Here is a 22,855-nt window from a genome sequence, read left to right on the forward strand (position 1 = left end):
GTCCATTTCTGAAATCTTGTTGTTTATCTTTTGGATTTCTAATTGTTGTCTTTGTATAATCTAGTTGTTAATTTATTTTGGCCTCTTGTTCTTGCATAATTTTCCTGAATTCTTCCAATTTATTGTCCTTATTTTCCATGAATTTGTCTTTTTTTCCTCATGTTTGTCAGCTTTTTGCCTCAGTTCATGGAGAATTCTGAGTATTAGAGATCTGAATTCCCTATCAGGTAGTTCTAGTGCATTTTCCTCCAGAGGAGGGTCATCTGGCGTTTTATTTTGGACACCTACTGGAACCATCCTGTCCTTTTTTTGTAAATGCTTTGTTATTATCTGCCCTCTTTGGGGCATTCAGTAGTTATTTTTCTTGTTTATTGATTGTAGATTTGTTTGTTTCTTCCCTTTTTTTAAAAATTTGACTATGTCTGAGCAGGTGGACTGTGTGTTCTTTGTTGTTTGCTCATCTGTGGGCACAACACCTTTCGCCTCCTTCTTCCACTGGCAGGGTCAGTCACTCAGATATGGTATGGCAGGACAGGTCTAGCTGAAGTGGAGTTACTGGGACGGGTCGTTTGTGGCACTTACTACAGCCACCAGAGCTGGTCGGTAATCAGTGCAGGGCAGGTTCCAGTAGGCCATTCCTGTGCTGCTTGGTGGTGTGATGTCAAACGCATGGCGCAGGTAGGCAGGATACAGTGGGGAGATTGTTATGTGTGAAGCTAAGACAGATATGGAAGAGAGGAGAGAGGAACAGAAGCCAAAAACATACAAACAAACAATAAAGAATGCTAGGGGAGCTTGCCGTTGGAGTGGAGAGATGATAGACTATGAAATGGAGAAAAACAGAAAGGTGAGGAGGAAGAAAAGAAAAGAATGAATAAATAAGAATCAGAAAGGTTAAAGAACCACAAAGTTCCCAGGGATCCCACCAGTGCAGCTATGAGGCCTGGGGAAGTCGCTCTCAGGTGTTACAGTACAGCCTGGCTAGAAAGCGTAGAGGTATACAATGCCAGGTATTCAGGGAAACTGAGCAATGAAGAAGGACAAAAAGGGAAAAAGAGGAAAAAGAAAACAAAACAAATTAAAAAACAAAAACAAACAAACAAGAAAAGCCTCCAAAGAAACATGGGAAAGAAAAAAACAACGCAAGAAATAATGCCCTCAGGGATCCCTCTGCACATCTATGGAAGACAAAGGGGAGTCTCCCTGCCACGCAGCTCAGCCTGGCCAGAAAGGGATCCCAGCTGCAGAAGAGGAAAAGAAAACAAACAAACAATTCAAAAGAAACAAACAAACAAACAAAAGCCCAGGGATCACACCAGTGCAGCAGCCCAAACCGGGAAGCAGCTCCACACTCGAACAGAGCTCCGCAGCCCCTCAGGAAGAAGCAAAGTTGGTGCACGGAGCCAGGTACTTGAGCGAAGGGTGGTGGTGGTGGTGGGAGGCAAGTAAGAAATCAAAAGAAGTCGAAAAAAAATAAAAAGCAACACTAACAGTCAACAAATGGCGCTCAGAGAGCCAACTAGTGCGGGCTGGTGTTTCTCGGACAAGAGACTGTGTCCGTGGGAAGCAGAGGGGGCAGAGTGTGGGTGAAGAAGTGTAGAGAGTGGGAAAGCATATATCACAAATTACTGGAGCTCTGCAGCCCCTCAGGAAGAAGCAAAGATGGCGCACGGAACGAGGTACTTGAGCGAAAGGAGTGGGAGGTGGGGAGAGGCAAGGAAGAAGTAAAAAGAAGCGGAAAAAAAGCAACACCAGCAGCCAACAAATGGCCCTCAGAGAGCCACCCTTTCGGGTGTGTGGAATCGAAGCAGCCGCTGTTTCCCGGTCAAGAGACTGTGGCCGCAGGAAGCAGAGGAGGCCGAGTCGGGGTGAAGAAGGGTGGGGCGTGGGAAAGCGTATATCGCCAATTACCGGTTGTTTTGTCTCCCGCTGGAAGCTCCGTGTGGCTGCTTTATTGTAACCCATTTGCTGGTCTCTGATAGGAGTCCAAGATGGCGGATCTGCGCTACTTTAGCGGGTAGGGGACCTCTGCATGAATTTCTCCTCGCTCTCTGTTCTCTGTCAGTTTTCTCACTCCATTTGGTGCTTGGCTGAGTTCTTTATCTATTCATTTGATGGTTTAGGGTTTCAGGATTGTTGTATTCTCTGTTTGGCTTAGTTTTTCAGATCTTTGCTGTGGAGGGACAGCTTGGTGCTTCTGCCTAGAGTGCCATTTTGCCGGAACTCCGGAATATAATTTTGACTATGTCTTTTCCCACCACGAATGTTGTTTTTATTTTCAAACCTCCCCTCCCGCCCACTTGTCTACTAGTTCACATCTCCTCTTACCTACTCAGTAACATTCTACTTTCTTACTTTCATCATCACTTTTGCTCTTTCCATTGGTTTATTCCCACTAGCATACAACTGTGCCATTTCTCCCTATCTTGAAAAAAAATAGCTTCTTTTAACTCAAATTCCCACAGCAATCTCTCAACTAGTTCCCCACTTCTCTGCTCCACCTTCATCAATACTTCTCAGTTTTCTATGCTCATTTTCTTCCTGCCTCTTTCAAGCCCATTCTACCTATATTTACACTCCATTGCTCCACTGAAAACACTCTTGTCAGATCCCAGTGAGTTCCATGTTGCCAAAATCCAATGGTCAATTGGGTTTAAATGCTTCTTCTCAAGCTATCTTTCTGTTTCCTCCTCTTTTCCTTGCTTTCTTATTGTTAGAGTGCCCCAGTTTCCATCATTTGGAATGATTCTCTTCTTCATCTATATTTATTTCCATGGCTTTAAATGTCATCTATATGACATACGACTGACAATGACTCCCAAATTTCTATTTCCAGTCTGAATTCCTCCCCACCCCTGAACTCCACACATTGCATATTCAAATACCTACTTGATATCTCCACTTGGATTTATAATACATCTGATATAATCTGTGAAAGTTAAACTTCTTATTTCTTCCCCTGAATCTGATGCATACTTAGTCTTTCCTGTCTCAAAACAACCCATTATTCCAGTTGCTCAGGTCACTACATTGTCATCTTTGACTCCTCTTTGGTTTATATGCCATATCTTTGAAGGTACTCCACTACCTTCAAATCTAACTACTTCTCACCATCTTCACTGATACTATTTTATTCAATTCATCATCCTCTCTAACCATCCACTCTTATCACCCCACAGGCTATTGTCAACCCAGTGACTATAGTGATCTTTTTAAAATGTCCATCAGATCATGAGACTCCTCTGCTCAATGCTTTCTAAGAACTCCACCTCACTAAAAGTAAAGCCAAAGTTTTTACAATAGTGTACAGGGCCCTACTTGCTATAGTTCTACCTCAGTTCTACAACCTCATTTCCAACTTCTCTTTCCCTCGCTCACTCTGCTTCAGACATACAGGTCTCCTTGCTCTTCTTTGACCATTCTATGCATCCTCCTTCTTCAGGGCCTTTATGCTTGCTCACTTCTATACCTGCAATGCTCTTTCTCCACATAGCCAAATACCTCTCTCCTTTAATTACTTCGTCTTCACTTAATGTCATCTTCTCAATGAGGCTTCCTCTAACCACCTAATGTAAAACTGTAAGCACCTTCATCCTTTGCACTCCTTATCCCCTTACCTATTTTTCGTTTACTCCATAGCACTTATTACTTTCCAATTAATTCCTCCTTTCTTCCTTTTTTATGTATATATATACATAATTTGTGTGTGTATATATATATATATATATATACACACACACATACATAATGTGTGTGTGTGTGTGTGTGTGTGTGTGTGTGTGTGAAGTCCTGGGTAATGCAAATGGTTAATGCACTTGGCTGCTAACCAAAAGGTTGGAGGTTTGAGTCCACTCAGAGACTCCTTTGAACAAAGGTCTGGTGATCTGCTTCTAAAAATCAGCTATTGAAAACTCTGTGGAGTACAGTTCTACTCTGACATAAATGGAGTCACCATGAATTGGAGTTGACTCAATGGTAACTGGTTATGGTTATGTACATATTGTTTTCTCCACTAGAATGGAAATCTCATAAAGTCAGGAATTCTTTGCCTGTTTAATTAACTGCTGTGTTCCTAGTATGCATAGAATCATTCCTGGCAAATAGTAGATGGTCAATGAATATTTGATGAATGATTAAATCCTCATATCAAACTCTAATAAGGTTATCTACTGAATTCCAAATTTGAATTTGCTATAAACATGTTGTAACAATATACTGCCTCAATTGGATCTATTTAAAGTTTCTCACACTCTAGATTAGTTTTAATCTGAAGCATAAATAGATGATGGAAACTTAGGATGGTGTTGACTGTATATTTTTTTATGACTGAGTATACATTGTATTGGAGAACAAGTATTTCTATAAGCTATTGTGAAATATAACTGGTTTGTGTTTTCCAGAGTTACTTAGAGACATTGCAGCCTTCTCATTAAAAATTATTTTAATGGAAATATGTTAAAGAGCAATCATAATATAGTCAGGAGAGTCCAATGACTGCTGTAAATACTGGGCAGATACTGCAAGATAGTCACCTGATTTTAAATTTGTCTCCCAAAATTACACAAAAAAAGTCTCTTAGCACCTGGGTTTCTGTCTACATACATCACAACTGAAAGCTCCTTCCTAAACCTAAATCTAGCCATCATTTCAGTTGTACGGTTATAGAAATGATTCACTAGGAACTAAACAATTTGTCATCTAGACTTGTGAAAGGCGTTCTATTCCATTTTATCAGATATGTACAGTTTTGTTATCAAAACAGAGAATTTACGATTCATACACTTTAACGCCATACAAAAGCACAAGGACTATGTCCCCATTCAATCCACCATTATGAAGGCTATGTGAAGGCTTGTGTCTTACCTGTTGGTTGAGTTCTTTTTTGATAGATTCGGATTCCTCGAGCATTTTCCATTTTAATTAATGAATGAATATCAGTACCATTAAATCGATTTATCCTTATGATATTGTAATTGTCAGAATTGATGGCATACAAATAGTTTTCAAACACAGTTATACCATAAAGATGTCTGACCTATAAAGAGGGGCAAAAATAACTATGATTTTTAATTATGCTGTTTTCAAAGTGAAGGGAAAACTGATTGCTGTTAACTAGCATGGAAAATGCCTATAGTAGGAGTATCAAAAATGTAACATTTGTTTTCATTGGAGGAATTTGATATTTCACTAATTTCAAAATTTTCTCTGAAGAATAAACCATTGTAACGTAGTGGATAAAGAAGTTCCAAACTTACAGGAGATAATTTTATTCATGTTTCTTTAAGAAAACACAATCAGTAGTTACTTTTCAAAGGCTAGTAAGAACCAAGTTTTTAATTAAATTAAAAAATATACCTATGGCTCTTTTATTTATAATTTGACATGTCTTTATGGACTACTTGTTCATATAGTCATGGGAATTTAGAAGCTGCAATATAGCTCTGCCTGCGAGAAAACATCTTTGAAATTTTTTATGGTCAAAATCCCATCTTTACCACAAGTTACATTTAGACTACTATTCGAGGCAACGTGGAAAACAGTATATAATGAAATAACATATTTTCAATAATTGTAAATATAATGTCAGCATTTTACTTAGAAACTGCTTTCTTCCTAAAGCTAATTCATAATGGGAAGTGGGATTATTTGCTTTTTGAATGACAATGCTTTGTTGCTATCCAAGACAATTAAACTAACAATCTAACTCTCTTCCTTGACAGAGATCTCGGGATTTGTGGAGCAGAATGGAAACCTTAACGTCACATCAAGCTTCCAGTGGACCAGATGGAAGAATGAGTATACTGATTTTCTATTCAAAGGCACATGCTTGACACACTGCCTTTGGACATTCCTTGGATTTTACTTCATTCTAAATGGTTCTGGTCCAGGGTATGTAGAGTTGTCAATTGATTTGCTGTAGAAATTTTGATGAAAAAGCATTTGTCAGTATTCTCTGTCATTACTCTGTGTACTTTTAGTATAAAGGAGAACTTGGGAAAGCACGTGTGGTTTGACAGTACACTTATTTGCAGAACAAAATGGAATTATTTTAGATCTTAACCAGGAAATCCCATCAATTCTGTAGTCTAACCAGAAACATTTGATTTGTTATCCCCCTGCTATACATGACTTGTCACTATTATTCCTGATCCTCTTATAGAAGAAGTGACTGAACAAACACCGGCTTTTGAATGTTGTTTTGGGGTTATGTCTCACTTCTTCTGGTCTAGGCTGGACATGAATGATAGCAATTAATTGGGAGAGTTATTCCACGCTAAAATCCACCGTTAGTCTGTCAGTTTGTTGTGCTGTGGTGGCTTGCACGTTGCCGTGATTCTGGAAGCTATGCTACCGGTATTTCAAATATCAGCAGGGTCACCCATGGTGGACAGGTTTTAGCTGACCTTCCAGGCTAAGACTAGGAGGAAAGTCCTGGGGATCTACTTCCAAAAACCCTGGGCAGTGAAAACCTTATGATCGTTCCTTTGTACGTAGTGTCACTATGAGTTGGAACCAACTTAATGGTATCTAAAAACAACAACAAAACCCAAATGATATTTTTCTATATAAGTATTACTCCCCAATTATGTGTGTGTGTGTGTGTGTGTGTGTGTGTGTGTGTGTGCGTGCACATGGATAAATATATGTAGACGTGAACATGTGTGTACTTACTAATAATCTCCATGTACTTGATGTCATATTCAGTAAATATGTCTAAGGTTCAATTTTGTCCTGTTTTTTTTTCTCCCCTATAAAAAATAAAGGCAAGCTCGACTCTTTCCTTGCCATTAATTTCATGTGTATTTTGCTCAAAGTTTGGGGGCACCCACCTGGGAGTCTGCAGCTGTAGCATGCACTCATTCATTGCTTACTACATAATTGCCATTCCACATCTTGGGAGAGAAAGCACAGCTACATAAGAGGTAATTGGCCAGAGTAGAAAACATGTGCACACCGTAAAGAACAAATTTCATTTCCCACCTCTTTGTCTTCCTTCAGAAGAATCTGTTTCCCATGAAATATGTACATAGCTTCCTGCTCTGCTAACTACCCCCAGCAGAGGTGGAAGGAGCTTGGACTGGTGGATAGCCCATTCTGCATACAGTCCAAATACATAATTTTTTTTAAATCTATGTTGGATTACTTAGTGTCCAACAAGTATGTGTCTAGGGAACTGGCAAAACACAGGAAACAGAAATAAAAAAATACGTATAATTAAAAATTCTCTACATCAGAAAAAAAGGTTTTGAAGTAGTCATGGGGAATATCATGTTTGAATTCCTTATCCTTGTTTTAAGATTTAGTATTGTTTTCATTTTTTAATTAGGTATAAATAAAAGGTCCATAATAATCATTTCAAGGATTAGGTCATCTAAAGATCATAGCCTAAGCCTGCCTTCCCCCAAAAAAATCATCAAGGTTTTTAGCACAGCTGAAGGTAAGAGAGAAATAATTGTCCACATCTGTAATATTGGACGCATTTTTTAACCACCTAGATTAGTGCATTTGTTTATCTGTCAAGGAAAGGGAAAACGCTTCATTTTTAAACACTTATTAGAAAGAGTAACTTTAAGAGATAATTATATAATATCTATCAATCAGAATTGACTCGATGGCCGTGGGTTTGGTTTTGGTTTGAATTGCAAAAGAAAGCAAACAGGTTTACATGTTTCAGCTCCGTAGAATGAGAATCATATATGAAATTAGTGCAATCAGTGAGGTGCAACTGAATTTGACATACTGCACTAGTGGCAAAGGCCTATTTCCACTTAAAGATCTTCTTTAGGTGTTTACTGAGAGTTATTTGTAAAAACTTACAATTCAGCAAGGGTAAAACTATCATAAATGAGAATAATTTTGACCTCAGCGACTTTCACAGAACTCTCATTTGAGGAAGTACTTGAATGCATCAAAAGGCAAAAATTAATCCAACCTATTAAAATAAAGATATTTTTGTAAGCAGGCATTTGCTTTTGTTGGCAAAATATCTCCAATGCCACGTGGGACAGATGATAGTTCAGCTCCTTATGAATAAACTACTTAAATTAGTGTTTAGTAAGTAGGTAATAATATTTGTCCTATCCTAATACATTTTTTTCTTACTAGTATAGCTTTTTTATTCTTGCTTGTGTTTATTTTGGGTTACTTTTTGTTTGTTTTGTTTTTAGTAGTGGGTAGGAAGGGTGATAAGTTTATCCAACACCATGGAATGCATTCTGAAAAGAAAATTCTCCCATATAAGAAATATACCATAATTTTTATGACTCATTTCAGTTTGATTTCATAAGAAATTTTCAGCATTGCAAATTTTGGTCTTATTCATTGTATGATACCACCCATTTTATTACATGACCATGTTTTCTAACATATATTGTACTTACATGTCTGCCTTGAATAATAATATGTCTGTTTTTTCCTTGATAGTCCACTACTTCCATATAGTCCAAGTAAAGATCTACCCAGTAAACCAATTTGTTGACTAAGTCTAGTGCCAGTGCAGCTGGCTGCTCTATCTTTGAATCAATTATCCTTGTTCTGTTCATCCCATCCATGTCACATCGCTCCACTTTGGCCACATTCCCGTAGTCAGTAAAGAAAAGTTTTCTGTTGAAAGAAAACTAAATGTTAAAGTGGAAGTGGGGGAAAAAAGCATATTCGGTTGAACCATCTGTAAAAAACAGAACTTTTTGTTCAAATTTATTTCAGTGGTTACCTCTGTTAGTTTCCCATAACCATTTCCATATAATATCGCTCATAAACAGAGAAATCTGCGAATGAATATTGCAGGGCATAAGAGAGCAGGTTAAACAACAACTGTAAAATATTCCCCAGAATGAATGATTATGGTGGGTTTATTTTTGTATTAGGAGAAATGTTTCTTTAAGCCTCATAGAGCCAATGCACACGCACCACAGGAGACAGCGTGGAGCCCATTTGATGAAAGCTTCAGAAGGAGCCAAGTCACCAGGCCAGGGCATGTGAGCTATCAGGCTTTATCTTCAACCTGCTTTTCAAATTGCCTGGTAATGTTTGTCTCCTGTAAAAGCTACTATGTGGAGCTCAGTGATGTTATGAGTGGTAGAGAATAGCAAACCTGGAATGGAATTAAGCAGATGGAAAAGCAAATGTGCTGTTTGTTGCAGTGGAAATAAAAAATATCAGTAATTAACCCCCAACCAATCCCAAATATTCCCAAATCACGAAATTTTATAAAAGACAATGCATGCCATTTCTCCTCATTGCCTTTTAAGATATTTTGAAGAAAACGTTGAAAAGGAATGTTGATCTCAGATACAACAAATTCTCCCATGCGGCACCAACAGTCTCTGTCAAGGCTTAAATGTGCCTTCAACACCTCTGGGTCTAACATTTGATTAGTATTTACTATGTTTAGTAAACACAAATCAATTTCAATTAACTTGACAATATTTTAACAAGATTACCTACTCATGAGACTAAATTACATTTGTAAATAGAAGACCATCTTGCTTTGACTTAAATAAAATCTCAAGAATAATCTGATTTACAGTGACTGAGCAATATTAAGATTACCTGGAGTATAGAATATTTGATTTTACAAACTTGGAGAATTAGTTTTTAGTTACTTTCCTCAACATTTCTGCATTATATAACAGTATGGGGTACCTTCAAGGTAAAAAGTATTTATTTAAACTTTATCACTTTCTGCTGTTGGAGACTTTAATTGTTAAACACTAATGCGTACTGTTGCGTGATAGTGTGAGCCAGATTTTATTATGAGTATATATTTTTCCAAACGTTCTTGCAAGATTAATTTATCACAATAAGTTAGAAGTAATTTTTCAAGCAATTCCATTCAGGTGAAGAGCTTTCTATTGTAGTCAAGAATAAAGGAAAGGACATATAGTGCTATGTTTTATTGTTATGCTAAACACTCAAACTCTCTCTCTCTCTCTCATTTTCTCTCTCCCTCTTCCTGTTGCCATCCTGAATCCCTTCTTTCTTCACTTGGAAATCAATTTATTAATAGTTATCTCAAATTACGCTTCTGTAAGGGCTCCCAGTTTCTCTCTTATTTCCTGAAGCACACTACCCACTATTCTTGTTATATGAAACTCTTTCTTTCCCCAGGCCATAATGACTCTCCTTTAAAATTTTTCTTCTCTGACTGGTCCACTTCACAGATGTGAAGAGAAGCTAGAGTAATTCTAGTTTGACTTTGAACATGGAAAATTGAACGCTCTGGGACACTACGCAAATAGTGGTATAAAGCAGGTAATTACAACTGTCTACTTGGCATTTAAGAGGAAAGATGAGTCTGGAGAAAGAGACTTCTCTGAAGTCATTTTGAGATGACTTAAGTGTATATGATCCCAAAAGAAAATAAAGAGAAGAATGCCAAGACAAGAACTTTTGGAGGCATGGTGTTGGAAAAAGAAGATCAAATAAGATCAGAGGTTATGGTCAAAGAGATAACACAGACTTTAATAGAAGTCTAAAAGAGAAAATTTCCAAGATATTTAAAGGATTGGGGTGGCTGACTGGGTCAATCACTTCAGAATATTAAAAAGAAGGATGTTAAAGAAGATGTCATTTAATTTAGTATAAATTAAAGTACTAGTAATCTTTGGCAATGCTGTTTGAGAAGTATAAATAGGGGAAAAGAGTAAGCCCAGCAATGATGGGGGAGATCAGGAAGTGCATTCTTTCAAGTTTTTCACTGACATTGACCTACTATTTTAGGAATGATGCAAGTGATTCTTATGTTTATTTTTCATAATAAAGCTGGTTGAGGTAACTCTTTTATCTGAAAAAGTTTCAGACAAAATATGAAAAAAGTGTAAATATATAATACATCAAAATTTTACTCTTTCATTGAAAGTGAAAAACAAAAAGAATAGGAGGACTTGGGGTATATGCAGCAACACTAAGCAAGGAGAAATAGTAAAGGGTGTGTCATTGTACCCTCAGCACTGGTGCCCAGCGGGGGCTTAAAAGATGTTCCTTACACTGAACTGAACTTTCTCAGACTTCAGAATCTTGACTATGGTGAACTCTGTTTATTTCCAAGTGAACTGCAAGAAATAGAAAAATTATCTAGGATAATAGCCATAAAGCTGCACACATTAAGTGCCTATATTCACATGATTCCATAGATGTTTCTTTGTTTGCTTGCTTCTTTTTAGAATTTTTAACTTTAGTTCAAAACTTCTTAACTGATGTTACGGAGAAGAGCTTAATTTTGAGGGCATTCATTAACTGAGGTGTGGCTGCATTGTAATAAATAAACACAAGCTAAAGATTTTAATTATTGAAAATCTAACCAAATTTCATTAGTGATACGAATGTAACTGGATTAAAAAATTACTCTTTTCTTTTCCATAAACTAATTCTCCATATCTTAAAAAAGTAAATATTGCTCTATGAACACCATCATCTCATTGACACTCATAATTACTTGCAAGATAGATGGGGCAGACTGTTTCTATTTTACAGATGAAACAGGCTCAAAGTCTACATGGTTAGCCAATGTCAGAACCATAATGCAAATGTCATGGCTTTTTGTTTAACTTTTTATTTGGGAAGAGTTTTCCAATTACAGAAAAGTTGTAAGAATAGTACAATAAACTCCTGTGCCCTTCACCTAGATTCACCAGTTGCTAACTTTTCACCCCAGTAGCTTTTTCATTTACTCTCTGAACCATTTGACAGTAGGTTGTAGATCTCATAACCCTTTACCTCTGAATTCTGCAGCATGTATCTCCTGAGGACAAGGACATTTCCTTGCATAACCACAGAACACCTATCGAAGTCAATACTTCTAATGTTAATAGAATATATAGACCTTAATTGAAATTTTCCTATTGACCAAAAATGCTCATTATAGTAAAAAAAAAAAAAAATTCTAGTCCAGAATTAAATCTAGCATCATGCATTGCATTTAATTGTCTTTTCTCTCTAAACTCCTCTAATCAGGAACAGCTCTTCAGCCCTTCTGTGTCAATCATGATGTTGATATTTCTAAAAGGTACACATGAGTTGCTTTGAAAACTATCCCGTTTGGATTTGTCTGATTTTTCCTCATAATTAGATTTATGTTATCACTTTTGAACTGAAATACAATGGTTTTACACTTTATTGTCACTGCCCCTAGGGCTTAGAAACCATAGGGAAGTCTGTGACCCACCCAAGAAATTCTATAAAAAGGGTGGTGTGGGGGATTCCATTTATTCCATCGTATTCACTGTTTTCCTCTTAACTTCTGGATTCCTCAGTCATCCATTCAGCAACTCCTCCCACTAGGAACCACCTCCTCCTTGGGCTTCTCTGTGTATCCGTGAAGGGGCTCCAATACAGCACTCTGCTGCCAAACTCATAGTGATGGTGGAGACCATTCATGATTTTGTCCAATGCCCCATTCTCTCAGGAATGCAGAATTGGCATGGCTTCTCTCCTGTTCTTTCTCATGTTATCAATTATTTTTTTTTTATTCTGCAGCATAAAGGTGAAATTAAATTAAGATTGCTATTCTCTTCTTCATCACTTGTTTTTTGAATGCCATTCGATTCAGTTCCCACGCATAGAAATACAAAAATAAAACAATACTCCAACTATTACCTCTATTTCTAAAATAACTTAAACTATTATTTCATGAAAGAAAGACAGATTTCTTTCAGACTTTCAATTATCCAACCCAGTTCATCATTCTTATCATTCAGCCTCTCTGGTAAATGGAAGTTTATCATTTTGGCTTCATACCTCATCAAATGTGGGAAATTGATTTTCTCTTACATCTTGGTTGATTACATGAGTAGCCCTGTTTTAGTATAAATATATAAGTTTTATACAGTTGAGGATAGTAAGAAACTTTGAGTATCATTGGTAAACTTGCCTGACATAAATCAAAAGTCACAAAGGGAGCACTCCCAGACAGTGATAGAGCACTGTGCTTACAGAGTTACGGCTCCAATCATCCCTGCACTTCAAAGCGAAGCAATTGTTACACACACTGACGTCTTAAAACATGTTTTTTTCTTCCTTTTTTAGCTGATAAAAATAAGACTTGCTTTTGCAAGTCTTCCGTACTTTAATCCAAAAGGACAAAAAGGAAATTTAAACACATCAGAGTCCTGTCCATGTCCTTTAACTGCATAGTCAACTGTGATTATGTGTCACCATCCGTACGTACCCCTTGCATTTTGGTTACAGCAAATAATATGATGGAATTTAGAAATTTTCAAAACATTCTCAAAAGGAAATGACCTATCATTGATTTTAGGTTTTTAAAAATGAGGTTATATCACAAGATATTAATCAAGGGATGAGAGATAAAACTGGGGGGGGCATATATTATCAGAGTTCAAATATCACTGTTCTGGTAAGGAGCTGGCAAACATTTATGTTTATTAATAACATGATAAATAGATAAACGCATTTTCTTACATTTTAGGAATATGATACCTATCTTCCTTAGAAAGGATTACATTAGGAACTTCACTTTATATTACTCTTTTTGTAATCATTTAGTGTTTCCCAAATAGCATTAATAGCAATAAAATTTTTTTCTTTCATTGTCTAGACAAAAATTGAAGAAGAAAGCAATTTTTTACATTATATAATTAAAGTATATTCAGAATTAAAGTAGGTATATTAAACATTCAGTATTATAATTCTACAATGCAATTGCAAATCTGAAAGAATAATGAGAATTTGAGTAAGAGGTTTATATTCAAATTCTATTATCTCCTGCTACTTAAGGGATGTGGATGATAAACAATTAAACTATTTTCTCTGTCTAGTCAAGACTGTTCAAGACAGTTATTTATTGATTTTTACTTGTTCGGGGTTTTCGTTTTTTGTTGTTTGAAAAATCTCTATTGGACTTGGTTTTTAGTTCATACATAAGCACACCCAAATTAAACTTGACATACAGACTTCCACTCTCAGCTGTCTACTCTATATTCTAGAAACATCCCAACTAATGATTCCTCCAAAAATGTACATGCATTAGCTATGTCAGTCAATATGTCTGTCCATCTCAATGTTGTTATTTACCTAAACCTGCCCTCCCAATTAGTGTTCCTGAGAGGGAACATAATCCCCTTCTCCTTCCTGGTCACAGATAATTATAACAAGGATAAGCCTGTGATGCAGTGGAAACCAAATCACACCCTGAGATGAGTCACTGGGACTCTTTCTCTCAATAATCTGAACCAAGGTGTCTGTGCTAACCATAGCTAATATGAGCAGGCAGAGGGAGAGTGAGGAAGAATACTGAAGCATACGTGCAGAAGTGGGGAAACCATGAGACAGACATTAAGGATGAAAGAACCATGTAGTCCCTGAATGATTAGTTCTTCAGGCAGCATGAAGTCCAGCTCTACTTCTTGTCCTTAGGTCATGGACACATGAGACTGTCTCTATCTTGAGAACCTCTATCCACTTGAGCTACCTTTAGTGAGTTTCTGTACCTTGAGAAACTAAAATACCATGACTAAACTGCTACATTGTTTAATGCTCTATTTTAAGATTCAGAATGTTTTTGTTCTAAAAAATTTGAACAAGCAAAAATCACACTACTTTAGGAAGTATTTTAAATTGAAATATTAACTCAAATATAAAGGAGTCATTATATAATAATCATGTGTAACTTTCATATAGCCTCATCTTAGCACTAGACCACTTAGTTATCTAGTGCTGCTATAACAGAAATACCACAAGTAGGTGACTTCAACAAACAAATTTATTCTCTTACAGTTTAGGAGACTAGAAGTCTAAATTAAAGGCAACAGATCCTGGGAAAGTCTTTCTCTCTCTGTCGGGTCTGGGGGAAGGTCCGCTTCATCAATCTTCACTTGGTCTAGCAGCTTCTCAGCGCAGGGATCCTGGTTCTAAAGGACACACCGCTCCTGGCTCTTCCTGCTTGGTGGTAATGAGATCTCCCTCTTCTCTGCTTGCTTCTTTCTTTTATATATCAAAAGAGATTAATTCAAGATACAACCTAATCCTGTAGACTGTGTCCTGCCTCAAGAACAAAACTACCTCTAACCCTGCCACATTGACATCATAGAGGTTAGGATTTACAACACCTAAGATAATTATATTGATCACAAAATGGAAGACACCAACACAATACTGGGAATCATGGCCTATCAAGTTGACACACATTTTGGGTGGATGCACTTCAATCCATAACAGTCATGTTCAAAGAAACATCCTTTGGCATAAATAAACGCATCTGAAAGCTTTGATGCAGTCTCCAGTGACAATGCAGAGAAGAAGCCTATCAATACTGAACAGCATTCTCCTGGTGTTCTGCCAACCTGACTGACCACTTCTTAGTCAATTTTCCACCTCCTCTTTCTATATCAGGTCTCGGATTCTAATGTTGGAGTTCCCCAGGCTCAACTTTGGAACTTCTAATTTTCTCATAGACAATCTTGAAAGTTGCCATGATTTTCATTAATATTATAAAAACTCAAATATTTTAATAACCTGTCTCTGAGTTCATAACTCATAAATATAGATGTCTTTTCTATACTTGTGCTTTTAGGCTTAATATACCTAATACTGAACTCCTGCTTTTTCTTTCCAAAATTATTCTTTTATCTTTTTTCCCTATTTTGGCAAATACTGCCTCCTTCTACCCAATGGCTCATTCTAGAAGTCAGTCACTAATTCTGTGTACTTTCTACCTTATCATCTACATCCACATCATCATGTTATCCCACCAATTCTATCTGAACGTGTATCTCAAATCTATTTCTTTTATTCTCTACTTCTTGTCAGTAAACCAAGTCAACACCATCTCTTGCCTGAGGATTTATACTTCATCCCTGTTTCTTGCTTCTTTTAAACCATTCTACTCACTGCAGCCAAAGTTATCTTATTAAAGTTAAAAGTGGACCATGCATTACAAAACTTTCTCACAGCTGCTGATAGTAATTACAATAAACTCTCATATTGTTATCATTACTAACGATGGTGAACATAATCTGACCTCTGTCCTTTCCAGCTTCATCTAGTGGCACCCCTGCCCCTACGAATATAATTCTAATACCTTGGCTATATTTCAGTTCTTTAAACAACCCAAACATTTTCTTGCTTTCTGCCCATCACATATCCTGTCTTTCATCCTGAAAAGTAATTTCTGTCATGCTATTCCAAGCTTGGCTTTAGTTTTCGACTTAAATATCAATTCCTGGAGACATCTTCCCGCTTTTTTTATATCAGTTATGTCTTCCTGATATAATCTCGCGGTGTTCTGCAATTTTCCTTGATGATACCACTATTTTCTTGCTTACAGACAGATACATAAACACATACACACACACGATAATGTGTTTAAAATATGTCTCCTAAATAGACTGTAACTAGAAGAGAGAGATCATGTATGCTTTGCTAAACATTGTATGTTCAGAACTTAACCATGTGCCTGCCTATCATATGTTGTCTGTCTGTCTGACTCTCTCTTTTTATCTGTCTTTATGTATATACACATATACATATATGGAAGCTGATGTGTACGTGTATGCATACATTCATTAACACATGGTATGTTTTAAATAAATTTTTTTTTAAAAGAAAGTTGTTATAGAATTAAATACTCTAAAGTTAAAACAATAACTGAATAAATCACTATTGGGGTCTATGCCTTCTAATTTGCTGTTTATCTACTGCCCATTATCATCTAGCCTTTGGGAAGTACTAGATGGACTTCTTCATATAGAGTAATAAGATCTAAGACTCAGACTTAAAATTAGGTTAAAAAGGCAAATAATATTAATAAGGTCTTTCTAGCATAGGAAAATAAATTATTCATATTATCCAGCATAGTTCATTGGAATTCCTCTTTGGATCTAAAATATTATCTAGTAATAAATCAGCGCTTTGCCATAGCTTAACTGCATTGTTCTTTTTGCATATAGTTCCCTTTGGTGAGGTTTTGGGGAATAGCGATTAGTTCCTGGTAAGGCTGGGGATTCATATGTCTGGCCAAATATTATCTTTAATGTCATCTTCTCAATAATCACTTCCACCTACCTACAGATACCAGATTATAACAGCACTTGAATGCATTCCTCAGGGCTTTAGACTATCTACATCAGGAATCCAGCCAAAATTTTACCTGTTTGTTTATTGTAAAAAAGGATATCTATATAAATAACTTGAAATTTACAAATATAACTCTGCCCCCTATATGGAGGATGAACTAGAAATACTGGGTGATCAGATAGGGAGATTTATCAGTTTGGCAGTTACGCATTAATATCTGGGATAAAAATAGAAAAGAGAGACTCAAGAAATATTTCACCCTTGAAACAATGGCCCCGAGATACTCTGCTACACAGAAGTGAAACCATTCCCAAAGCCCACTTTTTACACAAAGATTAGACAGGCCTGTAAAGCAAAACAATAACACACGTGAGGAACATGCTCCTTAGTTCAATCAAATATAAGAGACCAAGGCTCCTTAGTTCAATCAAATATAAGAGACCAAGTGGGCAATTTCTGTCCAAAAGCAAGATGAGAAGGCAGGAAGAGATGGAACTGGATGAATGGGCACAGGGAACCCCGGGTAGAAAGGGGGAGTGTCCTGTCACATTGTGGGGATTGCAACAAATGTCACAAAACAATATGCGTATAAATTTTTGAATGAGAAAGTTGAACTGTAAACTTTCATGTAACCAAAAAAAAAACACCAAACCCATTGCTGTCGAGTCAATTCTGATTCATGGAGACCCTATAGGACAGAGTAGAACTGCCCCACAGGGTTTCCAAGGAGTGGCTGGTGGATTCGAACTGCCAGCCTTTTGGTTAGTAGGCAAACATTTTAGCACTGCACCACCAGGGCTCCAAACTTTCACCTAAACTACAATTTAAAAAAATAAATAAATATTTCAGGTTTTGAGTCAAGAGGACTTGATCATTAATTAATTAAGTGGGGGCAAGGATGAGTGGAGGGAGCATTCTTGTATAATGACAATTTTTGTAAAATACATTTCTTGAATATATTGTGCCTTTAGGTTTTTCTCAAAAACTCTACCTGTCTTATAAGATCTCAAGATATCATTTCTTTAATTCAATGAACTTTTTTTTTTTTAATTCAATGAATTTTGGCATATAACTTTTTATGACTAAGGGCTATGCTATCTTACGGCTCCTTCAAGGGGTCAGTTTGCAGGACGTCAGTACTCAAGATCTCATGCTCAATATACTTGATTCGTGTGGAACAGTAGATTATTTCCAATATATATTAGAAGCCAAAAGGTGTTCTTTGAGATATGCAAAATGTATAACCTAATTTCTACACTTAAGGAAGTCCTATTGGTTTATAAACTCATTTTTCAGAGCTGAAATAACACAGATGGCTATCTCAGAAGCGACTAAGGTAAGTATCCATGAAGTTGTGGGCTGCTGAACAAATCTGGTTCACTGCTATGTTAACCACCAGTTAGCTGAACTGTCAGTTTCTATTTTAAATTCTTACTAAATGGAGGAAAACAATGTGTGGAAAAAATGAAACTGGAACTACAGCACAACTTTCTTGTGTATTATTTCTTGTTTATACTTGTGTGCACATCTCATTTTGCTGTTGGAATGGAATGTGCAAAATATCACAATTATGATAAAACCGTATTGTTACATAGATATAATCACACTGTAAAAAGATAAAGATTTCTTTGTTCAGTGCTCACTTTCCTAGCAGTGAAGGGCAGATATTCTTAAAACAGAAGGCAAAAGTCCTATAAAACAATAACTTCCTCACAAGTGGCTTTATACAAATTTCTTGGTGTAGTTTTAAGCAGAGATGCAGGACCAAGTTCAGGTTCACTGTGTTAAGACTGCAGAGGCCAAATGAAGATGGTGATGGCTCAGAAAGAAAATTGTCCTCATCTAGTTGGCAAAACAGATATCTTAAGAAATGTCAGCTGCTTCTAGACCAGGTTTTCTTGATGAGGATGAGCTTCAGGAATTCTATCAACAACCACCTATGCATGGCTGGGGAGATTGGCAGCTATGCCACCATACATGTATTCCTACAAGTGCATTTTATCTGGCAAGAGAGTTAATATAATCCTTCAACAAGTTTAAGTGTCCATGCTCTAAAATAGGGATTCTTAAACTTTATTGTGCACAATAGTCACCTGAGGAGCTTAACGAAATCGGTAATTCCTGCAACTACTATTGCAAGAATTTTAGTAGTACCTAACAAAATTAAATATACAGTTACACTTTGATCCAGCCGTCCTTGTTCCAGCAATTTATTTAGAAATGGATCTTCACAAATAAGAAACAAAATGACATGCTAAATTATTCCCTGTAACATTATCTAATGGCAAAGTATTGGAAATAATGGCCTATCCACAGAAGACTGTTTAAATAACTTATAATGCAATCACACTCTGGAATATTACAAAGCAATAAAAAATGAGGAAGATTTCTGTGAACCAATATAGAGTGATTTCCAGGATATATTGCTAAGAAAAAGAACAAACAATACTAATAATAGTATTTCTATATGTTATATATTTGATATTTTTATCTCTTATACTGTATAAACTATAAAATATCAATATCAGTGTCATAAAAGACAAAAACGGTAGGGGCTGTTCTAAGTTAAAAAGAATAAAGAGATATGACAACCAAATAAAATGCATCTACCTAGATTGGATCCTGGATTAAAACAACAACAACAACAATTATGAGGGACACTATTGAAAAAAATTGGTAAAATTTGAATAGCAATGGTATATTGAATAATATGACTGCAACCTTGTTAAATTTCTTGCATGTTGTGATACTGTGCTTACAAAGGAGAATGCAGTTATTCTTAGGAGACACAGGTTAAAATATTTATGGTTGAGGTGTCATGGTGTCTGCAATTTACCATCAAATAATTCCGAAATAAATGAACAAATTAAGGAGAGCATGCAAATGTGGCAAAATGTTAATGAGTAGTAAAACTAATTAAAGAGTACATGGATACTATCCTTTTAAGTTTTCTGTAGGTTTGACAGTATTAAAAAAAAAAATCAAGAAACTACAAACTACTTTTTTTTTTTAAGCCAATTTCTGGCATTCTAGTCTGGGAGTCAGTAAGTCTGGAGTAGGTACCTTGAATTTAGGATTTTTTTTTTTTTTTTTTTAGACTAGCCCTTTCTTGCCCTAACCATTCATTTCTTTCTTTCCACAAATAATGATTTAGTACCTAGTGGGCTCTAGCTGAAGTGCCTGGGTGGTGAAACAGTTAATGCATTCAGCCACTAACTAAATGTTGGCAGTTAGAGTCCACCCAGAGATGCCTCCGAGAAAAGACCTGGCTATCTACTTCAGAAAAATCAGTCATTGAAGACCCATGGAGCACAGTTCTACTCTGACACACATTTGGTCACCGTGAGTCAGAATCAACTGTAGAGCAACTGGTTTTGTTTCATTATTTTTTGTGGGGGAGGAGAGGTGGCTCTAGGTACCAGGGAATGCAACAGGGAATTCAAAGGCATCTGGCCTGTACTTCTAGAAGGAACAGAAAGCAAGATCATTAAATATAAATGTGCTTTAGCATTTACAAATATTCAGGGATGGTTGAGTTGAGTAGTTCTGCAATTAACCCATAAAAATCCTTTGCTGTTGAGTCAATTCCGACTCGTAGGAACCCGGTAGGTCAGAGTAGAACTGTCTCATAGGGTTTTCAAGGCTGTAAATCTTTATGGAAGCAGACTGTCCCATCGTTCTCCTGCCGAGTGGCTTGAACCACCAACTTTTCGGTTAGCAGCCGAGCGTTAAACCACTGTTTTTTTGAGAAGCTTTCATTAGTGTTATAGTCAAAGAATTAAAAACAGTAGGGCATTCAGCAACGGAAATCTCCCAAGTTTTGCAATTTATTGCATGTAGGCCAATTAGTTCTTCAAAGAGATTAGGTTATTTAAATCATACTTATATTAGAGCTTTTAGTAGAAAGGTCTTAAATTACTGCTTTCTGCACAATCTTCATGCCTTCTTTATTCTAATAATACCCTGGAGAGCAAGCATTAGAGATTAGCTGCATTTGTTCTAGGTGGCCTTCTCTTTCTTGAATCAAGCTCCTGGTGAGGTTTGACCATATTTTATTGACTTTAAATTTAAGCAATATCTCTTCGTTTTAGTAAAATCCTCTCTCTTTTTATTTTTTTAAACATAAGCCAATTTGAATGGTTTTCTTTCAATAAAACAATCTGTAACAAGCATGTAATATAAAACATTATACAATAAATTATTTTGGGAAGGAGGCAATCTATAAATTATTAAAATATTAAATGAGAATGATAACTAAATTATTTTGTCCCTGCTAATGACTCCTTTCCCTGTAAAAGTTATCTTCGGCTCAGTGAATCTCCTTAGCTATGCTTTCTACGCAGCATCTTGCTGTTACCTAGAGTTGCAGTCTCTATCCTTTTGTCTCATACCTAGGTTCTGAATCTCTCTTACCTCCTGTTGATTATTATGTTATTTTTCTCTTAGATTTTGATGGTTTGGGTTTCCCTATTGGCTTCTGTTTCTCAGACCACTGTTGACTCATGGTAGCCCTTGGGCCAGTCTTATCCCACAATTTCCTTTCAACATGGGTTCACTGTTTATCCCTTACTTACTTAGAATGGGGTTGCAACAACTGAGATTCTTTTACCATAACAAACTAAAACTATTGCAGTGCCTGTATATAATTAATGCCTGAGATATAATAGTTTGATTAATCAACGTTGACCGATAAATTTTATCTTCTTTAAAAAATCAATGAAATGAAAGATGTAAACAATGTAAACATCAAATGTGATAACAGAAGTAAGAGTCCTGGATCAATATCTGCGTTTGTACTGAAATAAGGAAAATAAGTGTTCTCTTTCTCTTTGCTCACAGATGTCCTTAAACTTCTCACAGGGTGCAGTGCAATAGATCACTTTTGTGTGCCCTTTCTAACCATGATCTTGCAACTCCCACCCAATAAAGCAATTGTGGCCCATCAAGGGGGTTGGTCCATTTTGCCTTAAAAGAGAGCCAATTCTAGAGTAGAGAGAGGATCCCATCACCACCAAGGAAGAACAGTCAGGAGCAGAGAGCACATCCTTTAGACTCGGGATTCCTGCACTGAGAAGCTCCTCGTACCAGGAGACTGAGAGAGAAAGCAAACTGTAACCCTGAAGATGGTGAGAAGAGTTGGCAGGAGAGACTGGCAGGAAACCTAGCAGTGGACTTTCCAGCCCATGGAGTGAGGAAGCTGAGTGCCTTTGGGCAGAGGCTGAGAGCCAGAGAGAGGTATGTGTGTGAGCACAGCTGAAAAAAGGCCATCCTGATGGAAGAACTGTATCCTGAGTGTTCCTAAGCCTGAATTGTAACCTGTTAATTCCCTAATAAATGCCATAATTGTGAGTTTTGTCTGCAAATTCTATGTGGCCACTGAAATGAATTATCAAACCCAGCAGAGAAGTAGAGAGTGCTGTGGGAGGGACAGCTGGTGTCAGAACTGGTAAAGATGGCAGAGAAAAGAAGCATGTCTGAACTCTGTCTCATAGGAATCAGCCTTGGGATGTTAATCTTGATTCTCCTTCCCCCTTGTGAAGTTAGAGGAGGTCAGACTCTGACCCCACGCCATTTTTACAGTCAGGAAATGTGTTAAGACTGCTAAATAATTATTCTGTCAAGTAGTGCTTTTGCTAACCAGAGAGTTAACAAAAGAAGTGAATCATATTTACTTTAAGTGACGTTACAATTAAAAAAAAAATTCAAAAGGCAGTGGTAAATTTTACCAGATGAATATAAACTCTGAGCTAATGTCAACCTCTGTACTATCATGACGAAGCCTTATCTTGTCTCCACCTTGAATGGAAAGATTATTAAATTA

General features: G+C 36.7%; 1 protein-coding gene across 1 annotated transcript in view; it reads right to left on the reverse strand.

Annotated features, from left to right (window-relative positions):
• LRP1B (LDL receptor related protein 1B) overlaps nucleotides 1-22,855 on the reverse strand; it is a 1,771,065-nt gene that overhangs the window by 921,949 nt on the left and 826,261 nt on the right. Inside the window, exons 8-9 of the mRNA XM_004375116.1 lie at nucleotides 8,382-8,604; nucleotides 4,864-5,035 (exon numbers count right to left, since the gene is read on the reverse strand). Of these exons, the coding sequence (XP_004375173.1) occupies nucleotides 4,864-5,035; nucleotides 8,382-8,604 (395 nt within the window). The remainder of the gene's footprint in view (nucleotides 1-4,863; nucleotides 5,036-8,381; nucleotides 8,605-22,855) is intronic.

The sequence above is a fragment of the Trichechus manatus genome, unplaced genomic scaffold (genome assembly GCF_000243295.1).
Source record: "Trichechus manatus latirostris isolate Lorelei unplaced genomic scaffold, TriManLat1.0 scaffold00033, whole genome shotgun sequence".
In the NCBI taxonomy this organism is placed as follows: Eukaryota; Metazoa; Chordata; class Mammalia; order Sirenia; family Trichechidae; genus Trichechus; species Trichechus manatus.